Source organism: Carassius carassius, chromosome 36 (assembly GCF_963082965.1).
Source record: "Carassius carassius chromosome 36, fCarCar2.1, whole genome shotgun sequence".
NCBI classification, from domain to species: Eukaryota; Metazoa; Chordata; class Actinopteri; order Cypriniformes; family Cyprinidae; genus Carassius; species Carassius carassius.
Genome location: NC_081790.1, coordinates 8,276,217 through 8,289,720, shown reverse-complemented (window position 1 = coordinate 8,289,720; position 13,504 = coordinate 8,276,217). Strand labels below are relative to the sequence as shown.

The following is a 13,504-nucleotide window of genomic DNA, read 5'->3' as shown; positions in this document are numbered from 1 at the left end:
ACACAAAGATATTTTGAATAATGTTAGTAACCAAACACTTTCAGTTCCTATTTTTTGTCCATACTGTTCAATAGAAGTCAATGGGAAACAAACATTTTTTTTTTTTTTTTTTTTTTGTACAAATCCATTTAAGCCATACTTAAAAATTGCATTTAGATTGCAGAATATTTAACCAAGTGGCATCTGCAAACAAATTATTTGAGAGCTTTTCTCAAAACTTCACAATTATGAACATTTTTAGTGCATTTATGAAGAAATTTCTCCTCATGTTCACACAGGTGTAACAGACTAACCAACAGTTTAGTTTGTCACATGAGCTCTGAATATGTTCCACTAATGTTTGATAACCACAAAGTGTCCAAATATATATTTTTTCAATAATTTCATTTTAAGTGAATATCTATTGCTTTAGAATTTAAAATCTTTCATACATCTTTTAATGTGTTGCTTGAAAAGTCTGTTTTTTGTTAATATAAGTGACATTACTTTGATGTTTTGTTTTATAATGTACTGTAATTCATAATTTTTTTGTGAGACATTTTGAAGCCGCGTTCATCCGAAATAGACTGACACTGAGTGCATGATCAGACATGACATTTTTTTTCTACAATTTTTTATGTTGCTTTAATCTGCATATACTTCACAAAGCATTAGGCAGCACTTTGAGATATATTGTGTATGTATGTTTTATATATATTTTTTGATATTACAGAGGCAGACCAACAGAAACAGACAGCCTTGCCACCAGCCCTCTCCAGTCTCCAACTGAAGAGAAGCCAGAAGACAAAGATAATCTAAAAAACAGCACCAGAGTGGGCCCAGCTGGATTCAACATCCCTGTCACCATAACTGCCCCACCTGGAGAGACTACAGTCATTCCCAGTAAGTATTTTTTTCATCTCCTGCTTGAATAACATGAGCACATTGTGCCAAAAATAACAAATCAATTGAAAAAGCGACTAGTGATTTTTTAGAATAGTGAATCATATACAGTGTATTTTGAATATATAATTTTTTTGTCCAAGCTAGCACCAGTGGATGCAAATATACTGTAAAATAACAGCAACATAGGCATTATGCTAAATTACTCCTTGTATGTTCCACGTTGGAAAAAGTGTTTTGCGTGACATGAGGGTAAATACATGACAGAATATCCATTTTTGGTTGCATTATCCCTTTAAGTATTGTCTACTAACTACATAATCAGCACTGCTTAAAAGTAAGCAGAATTGATTGTTTATTTGACACTTGTGACATTCTCTCCTCATCTTTGCTCTAATGATCATCTGTTTGACAGTGAACAACATTGATGGTGACAGTCTACTGCTGAATGAGGAAAAGAAGGATCTCGATGAGCTAAATCAGAATGTGCCCAAACACATTCTTCCATACAGCTCCATGTTTGTGTTCGGTCCAACTAACCCGTGAGTTAAACCCCAGTTATTACAGTTTGTTGCAGAAAAGTCTTGAGAAGAGATTTTAAATATGCATCACATAAATTACTTGCTTTAAATTGCTCAGAGATTTCATTTAGTTGTAATGTACAGCACATGCTAAATATTGTGAATAAGTGTTGTTTCTTCATGTTGTCTCCATAGAGTGAGAAGGCTTTGTCATTATGTGGTGAACCTACGGTATTTTGAGATGTGTATCCTCACAGTCATCACCATGAGCAGCATTGCCCTCGCTGCTGAAGACCCTGTGCAGGCCAATGCCCCGCGCAATGATGTAAGATGCACAGACCTACCTGGAAAATGTCAAATCTGCCATTTCGAAAATCGTAAAAAGCCTATATATATTTTTATTTATTTACTATTTTTATGTAACTTATACAATTTGTCTCTTCATATTTTTTTTTTTGTCAATTTATTCAATGTTATCTATAAAATCCAGCAAACACTGATCTCGTTGTCATTGTCTTTCACTGCAAGCTGGGGTTACGACATCAGTGGTGTTCACATTACTCAAGAACAGTCCTCACGCTGAGGGTTGTCGCTAGCCCCAATGACTGGCTTTTGATCCATATTTTTATTTTGGGACAGCGCCTGAGCCTGTGCACAGTGCCACCGCATTAGCCCATAAGCGTAGCTTATTATACATTGCTCTATGAATTAGAGAATTATGTGTAAACATGTCTGCAACAATCCCATAGCCCACTGTCTTTTCCTTCCAATTGATTCACTGAACCTGATTGGCTTGTCCCGTGAATCACTGCTTACACCCAATATTTCCCAGTTGCTCACGTGGGAGGAATGAAAGGGAGAATTTATTTGAAACATCTATTTTTGTCTCTCAAAAAATACAATGTACATCATGTCCATTCTGTTTTGGGGATTATTGAATTACTCACTGAATCATAGCTGCAGTTGGGCCAAAAACTATGGTTTATGCTGAGATGTTTCTATTATTTATGGCATCATCTACTCTCATTTCCAGCAGAAATACAAAAGAATAACTGCTTATTTCTTGTGGTTGGCTCAGGTGCTGAAATACCTAGATTACGTCTTCACTGGTGTGTTCACTTTTGAGATGGTTATAAAGGTAAATAAAATCACCTTTCATCTATTTTTAGAACCGTGCAATATTAATTAATTTTTACATTTAAAAACCTGAACTTAAACCTGAACTTGTAAAAATTGTGCTGCTTAATGTTTTTGTTGATACTGATTCTTATTTTCCATATTTTTTTATTAATTAGAAAGTTCAAAAGAACATATTTTGAAATATACACTTTTGTAACATCATGAATGTTACTTTTGATCAGTTTAATGCATCCTTGCTCAATAGAAATTGTACCACTTTTTTCCATCTCCTTTCTAGATGATCGATCTTGGGCTGCTGTTGCATCCTGGGTCTTACTTCAGGGACCCATGGAACATACTGGACTTCATCGTAGTCACTGGTGCTCTGGTGGCCTTCGCCTGCTCGTGAGTGGCTTTTTTTGTAATTCTGTCAGAGTGGAGCAGACAGAGTGGTCAGAAGAGCAGACTGTCAGTTCAAATCCAGCAAGAGAGCATTCAGTCGAAAGTGACGGAAACAGGATGTGACTGTCTGCTGTTTAGTGATGTGATGAGGGGATGTGTGGCATCTGTGTGTAGTTTGGTCTTCAGAACTGAATGGTTTAACCTGCATCTGTTTTGTTTTTAAGCTCATAATAGGATTGTGTATAGCGCACACATTTGTGATAATGATTCGGGTTTAGTATTTCCCACAGGAGCTGAGCCAGACAGTTGCAGAGAAGACACATTTCCCAGCAGTTTGCTTTTAATTCTTATTGTTCCTGATCCACCCATGATAATTAGTAATGATTTCCTAAATGTGCTGTTACTTTTCTAGTTGAATTAATTCATGATTTCCAACTGATGGGTAATACACCAACAATAGAATCCACTAACATATAAATAAAACAGGCTAACAATCAATATTTTTTTCATTTAAAAATTTAAATTTGCTTTACTCGCCCTTAAGATGTAGATAAGCTTGTTTCTTCATCATAACAGATTTGGAGAAATTTAAGATGACATCACCGGTGGTACTCTGCAGTGAATGGGTGCCGTCAGAATGAGAGTCAAAACAGCTGATAAAAACATCACAATAATCCACAAGTAATCCACATGACATCAGTTAATGCCTCATGAAGTGAAAAATAAATCCATTATACGTCATCTGTCCATGCATTTTTTTCTCCAACGGAAAAAGTCATTTTGTCTGAATCAGGAGAGAAATATGCACAGACTAACCACTGTTTACAAATTCAAACAAATATAATCATGTATTATGATGTAAAAAGGGCAACAGGGGATGGAACTTTTCACTGAAGGAAGCATTACATTGTGGATGTAATGTCTTCTGCAAAGCAAACATAAATGCATACGCTTGGTTTGACAGCGCGTGTTTGATTTGTGTAATAAATGCAAGGTCTAGTTTGAATGTGGCTGAATCCTCTTAGTTGTCATGTGCAGATGTTCAGCTGTCTTTCTCCATCTCTATGATGCTCGGGTTTTGAGACCAGCCGTTCTTGTGGGTTTGCAGCTGTATTATTCAGTAGAGCATAAAAATGTCAATCATCTCCGGTTGGCACCTGTGCTTCCACTGGTGGCACTACAGGATATCTAGGCATTTGTTCAGCTACACTTTTGTTTCAATGATATATATATGCAGTGTGTAATATTGATTATAAATGTATCTCATACTGTGTTCTACTCTTTCTGATTCACTTGTATTTGTGTCTCTTTAACTGTGCTGTATCTTCTCTCTCCTCTGATGTTCTTCAGTGGTTGATAGCAAGCTTGTGTCCTGTGGGCTTTAATGTTTCTCATTTAGTTTTTTCTTTCTCCGTCCGTCTTTCTTTTCTTTCTCTCTCTATCTCTCTCTATCTCTCTCTCTCTCTCTCTCACTTTCTTTATCCGTCCTGTCCTTTCCTCTCGCTTGCGTTGCTTTCAGGAGCTTCATGGGGTATGCATTTGTTATTACCTGCTTCCTGTGTATCTGTCCGAGTATGATTGTGTTTGTGTGCAATAGGAATCACTAGACCAGTGCAACACATTTGCAAGATTTGTGCAACTGCCCTTCTGTACACTATGATTGGGCATGAATTTTTAAACTCAGTACACTTCAGCAAGTAAATAAACTACTTGCCAATTGTTCATTATTTAATATATATTCATAAAGAAGCCCAACAAGATTGAATGACACTCACTGCTGTAAGATAAAAAACAACAACTGTCTATTAAAAAAGAAAAATAAATATAGTTATGACTTATACACCTTTTTTATTTTTACATTTTTAAGAATGAAGTATATTTTACTTGCTGTACACAATCAGCATCTCTCACCAGGACTTGCATGAACCTTCATGCATGTACTTTCTTATAGTGTGTTTGTGTGTGTGACATTTGCCAGTCTGTAACCTTTTCACTTTTGTGATTATTATCACGGTTCCACGTTACGATGTCTCTATATTTACTGCTGAAAGTGATTTACCTTACAAACAAAGTGTAACTAATAATTCTCACTGCATCATGTCTTCGATTATTGTAATGGATTATTGTGCGCTGGAGTTGCTTTGATGCTTTTTAATCTTTCTTTGCTGTTCATCCTTCAACAGTGTTTCCACTCAGTGACAGCTCTCTTCCGTTCTGATCTCATTTAATCTGCATTTACTGCTTATGCTTTGTCTGTGACATGGCTTATTATGTGTGTGTTTCTATGTTTGTGTACGTGTGCATGGTTTTTCATCGGTTTCCTTCGTCAGATCACAGCAAAGCGTGACCAGGTGGGGACAGTCTATATATCTATAAAAACATACATTATACCCCCCCCCCCCCCCCCCCCCTCGTACCTCCCCACGGACCACTCCAAACTCACAACCCTTCAACTCTTCCACTCATTCAGCCCTTGTAGAAGAGGATGGACCTACTTTTACCCAATGACTTGACCTTTGACCTTTGCAAAGGCTTATAGAAACTACTACTCCTACTGCTTCCAGAGGATAGCCACCCTTTATGCTAACAGTCAAACAAAAGCTGAATTGCTATTATGTTCAATATAAAAAAGCTAAATACATTATGAAATATAAACTATATAATTCATTAAACATTTGTTGTTCTGAAAAGTATTTGTTTGACTGAATTTGATGATTAAAAACGTTCAATCAATTAATCAATCAATACAAATTTTAAAACAATATTACCACAAAACATTCCCCTATTAATAATAAAATATGTGGTAAGAATTTGCTTAATTATCACAAATACAATGTCAATTATAATCTTAATTTTTATATTTATTTTTCAATTCAATTCATGTTTGGTTGAGTATGGCTTTTCCTAATGTGCATTGTTGCAAAGCAGCTTCACAGAACATGAAAGTTCTATTGTGAATCTTGTGTTTTCTTTTTATTTTGGGCTTACATTTGACCCCGATATGTGCTTGACCCTTGTATTAGGGTGCATCAGGTGGCTTTATCCTGTCACAAACTTTAGCCACTTCAGCACTAGACCTGTGTCATGGGTGCCTGGAGACAGATGGTCCTCTGAAATATATGGGAGTATAGTTGAGTGTCTCATTGGACAGAGATCCACATGCACCCCAGGGGTGTGTTGTGAGACTGACAGACATTGCATGGATATTGCATGCCAGTGTGATAGAGTCCCAACTCCTCATGGGATAGAAAAAGTAAGCAGACAAATCACAGAGCTAAGCTGTGACTCCGTATACCTAATGCCAAACATTTGAAGTTTTGTATTTTAAATAATGAATGTTTTAATTTTAATTTATTTTAGTTCATCTTGACAGCCTATTTCAACTGTCAAGTAAATATCTCACTGGTCAGAAAGGAACATTTTATTGGACTAAACAAGGTTGAAATGGAGGTTGTTCTTGTTCATTGACATGTCTGCTAAAGTATAGAGAAAAAGAGCTTTATAATAGCCTTTTCTCATCTTTTCAGATGAATACCATTCTGTCGAACTATGTAATATCAAATGCCATTCATCGTGAACCTGTCTTACAGCAGCTGTAACATTCAGAAAACGAATCATTCAGTGTGTCTTATATTTTGACTTTTTCCAGTGACTTTATTTAACTTCAAGTCAATCCTGAAAAAGTTCATCTGTATGGGACTCAAACAACAAAGCGACATTGACTATTCAAACTTTAATAGGATTTATTTTCTTTTGAGTTCATTTTATTGGTGTTTCCTTCTAAGGCAGGCATCACCGTGATTAATTTATACTTTTTAGTTTATACTTAAGGTAAGGGATTTCAACTGCAAAAAAGTGTTAAACTTCATTGTTGGTTATAAAACATGTGAAAAATGTCTTAAATTTGCAGTAGACCAGATTATAACACCCTGGCAACCACCACCAACACCCTAGCAACATGATGACAAGTTTTCCAAGAGCAATAATTGTAAAAATTGCCTTTTTTTAGCTTCCCAGAATCAGACTATTACTTGGCAAACTGTGGTTTTTACAAAGAGACCATCCTTGCTGAATGGATTGTTTCTTTGTATCTTTTTCTGGTGAATGATTGTTATTTTACAGAAATATTAATTTTAAATGAAATTTATCCTCAGTCTCAGAGGTAAGTTAGTTTCTGTAGAATAACCCCCCTTTGAAGGCATGCTTTCTACTTACCAAATAACCTCTAGCTAATGTAATTCTGAATTACATGATAGGCTGGAGGAAGTGATTAACTCATTACAGTGTAATTGAATTGAATTCAGGCTTTTTGCATGTGCTGGCAGATGACATCAAAACGTATCAAGTTTCTGTTCAAATGTGTGATCGCAGGTGTGTTCAAAATGTCTTACAGAGGAACTAAAGGCAAGGACATCAACACTATCAAGTCCCTAAGAGTCCTTCGAGTCCTGAGGCCCTTGAAGACCATTAAACGATTACCTAAACTCAAGGTAATTTCCTACTGTTTGGATCTTAGCCGGCTTAGTTCTTATCTTACTCCTCTGAAAGCATACGAGTGGCATTAGGTGGTTTAAGTCATAAAGTTTTATGTTACCCATGCTGGCAAAATGATTTGGAATGCACACGATTTAACTATGAGCTACAGGCAAAATTTGTTAAAAATGTCAGTTTTGTCAAAAAAATGCAATCACTTGCTTCTCTTGATTTAACTACTACTTTTTATCTATGTGCATCTTTTTTCTTCCTCTTATTTTTTAGTTATTTTAAGTATACTTAGTTATTTACCTTTAATAACAAAGATCAAATCAAAAATTGCTATATTAAATTTATGCATTTAGCAGGCGCTTTTTATCCAAAGCGACTTACAGTGCATTCAGGCTAACATTTTTTTTTACCTATCATGTGATCCCTGGGAATCGAACCCACAACCTTGCGCTGCCAGAAGTGGAGGAAAATATGCAATGTTGCTTGGTGATTTTGCTTTGGAATCTTCAGAAAACTTGAACTCTATTTTTCTTGAAATTTTCTGCCTTAGACAGAACAGCTTTAGTTTTGTCTAATTTCCAACAAGTCATATAACATTTTGAAGGTATTTTAATGAATAATGTCAAAATAAAAATAACTAATTCTGACTCAGTTTTTCCAGCATGGATCACATATGATTGGATACACCACTTTGACAGATTATTTTTCATTAGAACTAGCAAATCAATCAGTTCTTCATTTATTCGGTTGAAATCTTGGCAGTCTGCTCAAATAATTAGTAAGTAAGGAGAGTCATCACAAGGGAAATAGAAAGTCAGGTCAAAATAAATTGTGAGATGTGATATTCTCTGCATTTCGGCCTGGATGTGTATTGCTTTTTCTGGCAAAGTTAGTCATCTAGGTAATCCATGAATAATGAAAATTATGCCTAGTATGCTATTCTAAATATAGCCTATGATAGACAGTTGCATAGATAGTGCTGTTTAATACAAATATGTGCAAGATAAATGACATTTTAAATTGGTTAATCTAAGTCAGAGTAACAAGTGTTTTCTGTTTTTGTGTCAGTGTTTCACTAGGTACATTATGTGTGTTACTGTGCTTGTTTGTGTGGACGTTTTACAGGCAGGGATGATGCCCCTTGTTTAGACCTTCACATTAACAGCCTTGCTGCATCTTTCTCTCTAATCAAATCACACACTTAGGCACACAAACACATCGTTTTAGAGACACACGCTGTTATCTCATTACATGTCTAAATGATGCATTTAAACTTACATTTCACACCATTGTTTATTCATTTGGCTGAAGATTCGTCACCAGTGGCATTCAATTGCAGTTTAGTTTAGTTACAATGCTAATGCACAGATAAATCCTCACAGGGCCACTGAGACATTTATTCTGTCTATGGAGATCTCATTAGCATTAATGCCGAAAAAATATATACTACTCAGTGCTAATAATGATACCCTAAGGACATTAAATGAGCAGAAATGACAGAAAAATGAGAAGATTTACACATTCCCCAACTCCCGTTTTATCCTCAGTGTAAGTGCAGTCATGTAGAGTGAGAGGAGCAGTAATCAATTAAGACTTTGCCACAGCCTACAATTAGTAAAGTTGTGTGCTTTCATGAGGGTTTTGAGACAGTAACACACAATGACACATTCTTCACAGATGGACTTAACGAAGGTGTGCATTACTGTCTGCGTGTGGCAGCGTGGCTATCCCCTCCAGAAGATGTTTGCAGGAGATCTGATTTGTGCTGTTTGTGTGTCCCCAGGCTGTGTTTGACTGCGTGGTGAACTCCCTGAAGAATGTGCTCAACATCCTCATCGTTTACATCCTCTTCATGTTCATCTTCGCGGTTATTGCTGTGCAGCTTTTCAAGGGGAAGTTTTTTCACTGCACGGATGAATCCAAAGCCCTGGAGAAGGACTGCAGGTACAGCTGTGCTCTGGCTGGACTGTCGGGATATATTCTGCATGATGGATGGATGGATGGATGGATGGATGGATAGATGGAGGGAGAGATGGGAGGAGGGAGGAGGGAGGGAGGGAGGAGAGAGGGAGGGAGGGAGGGAGGGAGGGAGGGAGGGAAGAAAAAATGAATGGAGAGAAAAGGAAAGGAAATGGCAAGCGAATGAATGGAAGTGTGGTAGAAAGGTGGAGAGAACAAAAAAACTGAAGAAAAAAAGGAAAGGGAGAGTGAAGGAATGAATGGAAGGAGAGCAAAGAAAGAAGGAAAAGGAGGAGAAAAAGGACAGAAGGAAGTATAGAGACAGTAAGGTAAAAAAAAAAAGGTAAGGGAGAGGAAGTGGGAAGGAAGAAAGAAGGGATCCAAGCAGGAATAGTAAATAAAGACAAAGTTAGATTTTGATGTGTCTGTACTCAGGGGTCAGTTCCTGGAGTATGGCAGTGATGGACTGGCCATGACACTGCCGCGCGAGTGGAAGAAGTATGATTTCCATTATGACAACGTCCTGTGGGCCTTTTTGACCCTGTTCACTGTCTCTACAGGAGAGGGCTGGCCAACGTGAGTCCACACACACACACACACACACACACACACACACACACACACACACACACACACACACACACACACACACAGTGATCTTACAGGTCAATGTTGGTTTTCTTAAGCTTTCTCCTTTTACTCTGTCTGTTCTGATTAAGTCTCTCTTCTTGCTCAACTCTCTCTGGTTTAATCTGTGTTCCTCTCTACTCTCCGCTTTCTTAATTTTAACTCCATGTTTTCATAGAAAAACACATACTTGGTTAAGAGAGACTTTGCAGCGTAATACAGTAAATCCAGAAGGTTTTTCACATTGAACTTAAATCCCTCTTTAACCTTCAAGAGCTGCCCTGGTACTCTGTGATATCTACACATTTCTTCTTGAGTTTTTCGTGGACAAGGATGTAAATCTTAACATTTGCATATATTGCTAACTTTTTTCTTCTCTGCGGAAAGATGATGCTCTGTTTTACTTTGTGAAAATGTTTTACATTTATATTTAAAAGTTTTTAAATAGTTCACAGCTTCTGCCTTTTTATAGAAACTAAATATGTATTAAATGTATATAGTTTAATTTTTTTATTACTAGTTTCGGTCTGTGGTAATCTATTGTTTGTTGCGTTAGTATTACAAGTCATACATAATTAGTTATATTTAAATAATTACTTTGAAATTAAAATATAATTTTTTTTATGGAATGTTACATTTTATGATGAAAGATTTAGATCTTGTCACAGTGTCTGGGTTGTGTCCCTGGGTGTCCACTAGATGTCCTCCTTCTCACGGTGTCTATCACCTTATCACTTTCTGTCTCCCTTATTTGGTCACCTTCCTCCTTGTTTAGGTAATTGATTGTGTTCCCCACCTGTCTCCTGTTTCCCCATCATCCTTGTGTGTATTTATACCTGGTCTGTCTGAGTCTCAGTCACGGAGTCCTTGTTTAATGTTGTACGTTAATTCTTGCCCGTCATCTTGCCTTGCCTTGCCGTCGTGTTTGTTTATGTTTGGATTGCTCTTCCGGTTTTCGACTCACGCCTGGACTGTTTATGCTCTGTGGATTAACCCCTAATAAAAGGCATACCCGCTATTGGTTCTCTCTCCTGTGTGTTCTGTACACCAGACGTGACAGAAGGACTCCGTCACTTTGAGACCCAGCGGTATGTCGAGTTACGCTTCTTCCCCAGCCTCCGAGCGGGAGAGAGGCATTCAGTTTGAGGGAACCCGCCTGGTCGTGTTTCGCGGGACCAGGGGAGGGCGCCGAGGAGGAGGTGGGCGAGAGGAAGCCCAGCATCGCTCTCCACCATGGCTCCCCTTTGACTCTGGGCTCACGTGGGAGGGACCAGAGCCGCCGTCTCACCAGGGCAGAAGGAGAAAGCCAGCGACACTGCCCATGAGGAACGCGGGTCCAGCACCACAGCACAAGAGGGCCACCAGCCCAGCGCCACGGTGCAAGATGGCCGCCAGCTCAGCGCCAACGCCCAGGAGGGCCGCTGACTCCTTCTTGGATTATTTCGCTACGCTGTCCAAGATCCTAGAGATTCCCAAGACGGTTAATGTCATGGCTGCGGAGCCAGCGCCACAGCACAAGATGGCCGCCAGCCCAGAGCCACAGCACAAGATGGCCGCCAGCCCAGCGCCACAGCACAAGATGGCCGCCAGCCCAGAGCCACAGCACAAGATGGCCACCAGCCCAGCGCCACAGCACAAGATGGCCGCCAGCCCAGCGCCACAGCACAAGATGGCCGACTCAACGCCTGAGTCTCCAGACGAGGTGTCGCCGACTCGCCAACATAGAGGACGGAGGAGGAGGAGACAGGCGTCTACCGTTCCTCAAAGCCCAGAGGACGTTCCCGAGGCGGTGCCCGAGGCCGTTCCCGAGACCGAGGCGGTGCCCGATGCTGTTCCCGAGGCCGAGGCGGTGCCCGAGGCTGTTCCCGAGGCCGAGGCGGTGCCCGAGGCTGTTCCCGAGGCCGAGGCGGTGCCCGATGCGGTTCCGGAGGCTGAGGCGGTGCCCGATGCTGTTCCGGAGGCCGATGCCGAGGCGGTGCCCGAGGCGGTGTCCGATGCCGAGGCGGTGCCCGATGCTGTTCCGGAGGCCGAGGCGGTGCCCGATGCTGTTCCGGAGGCCGAGGCGGTGCCCGATGCTGTTCCCGAGGCCGAGGCGGTGCCCGAGGCTGTTCCGGAGGCCGAGGCGGTGCCCGAGGCTATTCCCGAGGCCGAGGCGGTGCCCGATGCCGAGGCGGTGCCCGATGCTGTTCCCGAGGCCGAGGCGGTGCCCGAGGCTGTTCCGGAGGCCGAGGCGGTGCCCGATGCCGAGGCGGTGCCCGATGCTGTCCCCGAGGCCGAGGCGGTGCCCGAGGCTGTTCCCGAGGCCGATGCCGAGGCTGTTCCCGAGGCCGATGCCGAGGCGGGGCCCGATGCTGTTCCGGAGGCTGAGGCGGTGCCCGATGCGGTTCCGGAGGCCGATGCCGAGGCGGTGCCCGAGGCGGTGTCCGATGCCGAGGCGGTGCCCGATGCTGTTCCGGAGGCCGAGGCGGTGCCCGAGGCTGTTCCCGAGGCCGAGGCGGTGCCCGATGCCGAGGCGGGGCCCGATGCTGTTCCGGAGGCCGAGGCGGTGCCCGATGCTGTTCCGGGGGCCGAGGCGGTGCCCGATGCTGTTCCGGAGGCTGAGGCGATGCCCGATGCTGTTCCGGAGGCCGATGCCGAGGCGGTGCGCGATGCCGTTCCGGAGGCCGAGGCGGTGCCCGATGCTGTTCCCGAGGCCGAGGCGGTGCCCGAGGCTGTTCCCGAGGCCGAGGCGGTGCCCGAGGCTGTTCCCGAGGCCGAGGCGGTGCCCGATGCCGAGGCGGTGCCCGATGCTGTTCCGGAGGCCGAGGCGGTGCCCGATGCTGTTCCGGAGGCCGAGGCGGTGCCCGATGCTGTTCCGGAGGCCGAGGCGGTGCCCGATGCTGTTCCGGAGGCCGAGGCTGAGGCGGTGCCCGATGCTGTTCCGGAGGCCGATGCCGAGGCGGTGCCCGATGCTGTTCCGGAGGCCGAGGCGGTGCCCGATGCCGTTCCCGAGGCCGAGGCGGTGCCCGATGCCGTTCCCGATTCGGTGCCCGTGCCTGAGGCCGTTCCCGATTCGGTGCCCAAGACCGGTCCAGAGTCAGGACCAGCCACTGATGACCTTCCGGGGTCAGGGCGGGTCACCGTGGGACGTTCGGAGTCAAGTCAAGTCACTGGGTGGGCTGCTGCTCGGGCCTGTTGGACTCCGGCATCGGCCACAGGGGGGTGGTGGTCATCCGCTCCGCCCTGGGGGACTCTGGCGTCGACCACGAGGACGTGGTGGTCCTCCGCTCCACCCTGGGGGGTTTCCGCTCTGACCACGAGGACGTGGTGGTCTTCGGCTCCACCCTGGGGGGCTTTTTGCTTTGACCACACGGACATGGTGGTCTTCTGCCCCGCCCTGGGGGGGCTTCATGTTGTGTTTGTCTGTTGTTTTTGTATTTACTCCTGTCCCTGTTCCTCTCTGTAGTCTGGCCCTCCATCCCTCCCCCTGAACCTCCCCCTGTCCGCCTCCCTCCTGGTCTGTCTTATGT

At 42.7% G+C, this 13,504-nt stretch overlaps 1 protein-coding gene across 1 annotated transcript in view; it reads left to right on the top strand.

Annotated features, from left to right (window-relative positions):
* The window catches only part of cacna1bb (calcium channel, voltage-dependent, N type, alpha 1B subunit, b), a 137,908-nt gene that overhangs the window by 90,341 nt on the left and 34,063 nt on the right, over positions 1 to 13,504 (top strand). Inside the window, exons 22-29 of the mRNA XM_059526108.1 lie at positions 713 to 882; positions 1,298 to 1,424; positions 1,599 to 1,728; positions 2,482 to 2,541; positions 2,821 to 2,927; positions 7,318 to 7,414; positions 9,193 to 9,353; positions 9,804 to 9,944. Coding sequence (XP_059382091.1) covers positions 713 to 882; positions 1,298 to 1,424; positions 1,599 to 1,728; positions 2,482 to 2,541; positions 2,821 to 2,927; positions 7,318 to 7,414; positions 9,193 to 9,353; positions 9,804 to 9,944 — 993 coding nt within the window. The remainder of the gene's footprint in view (positions 1 to 712; positions 883 to 1,297; positions 1,425 to 1,598; positions 1,729 to 2,481; positions 2,542 to 2,820; positions 2,928 to 7,317; positions 7,415 to 9,192; positions 9,354 to 9,803; positions 9,945 to 13,504) is intronic.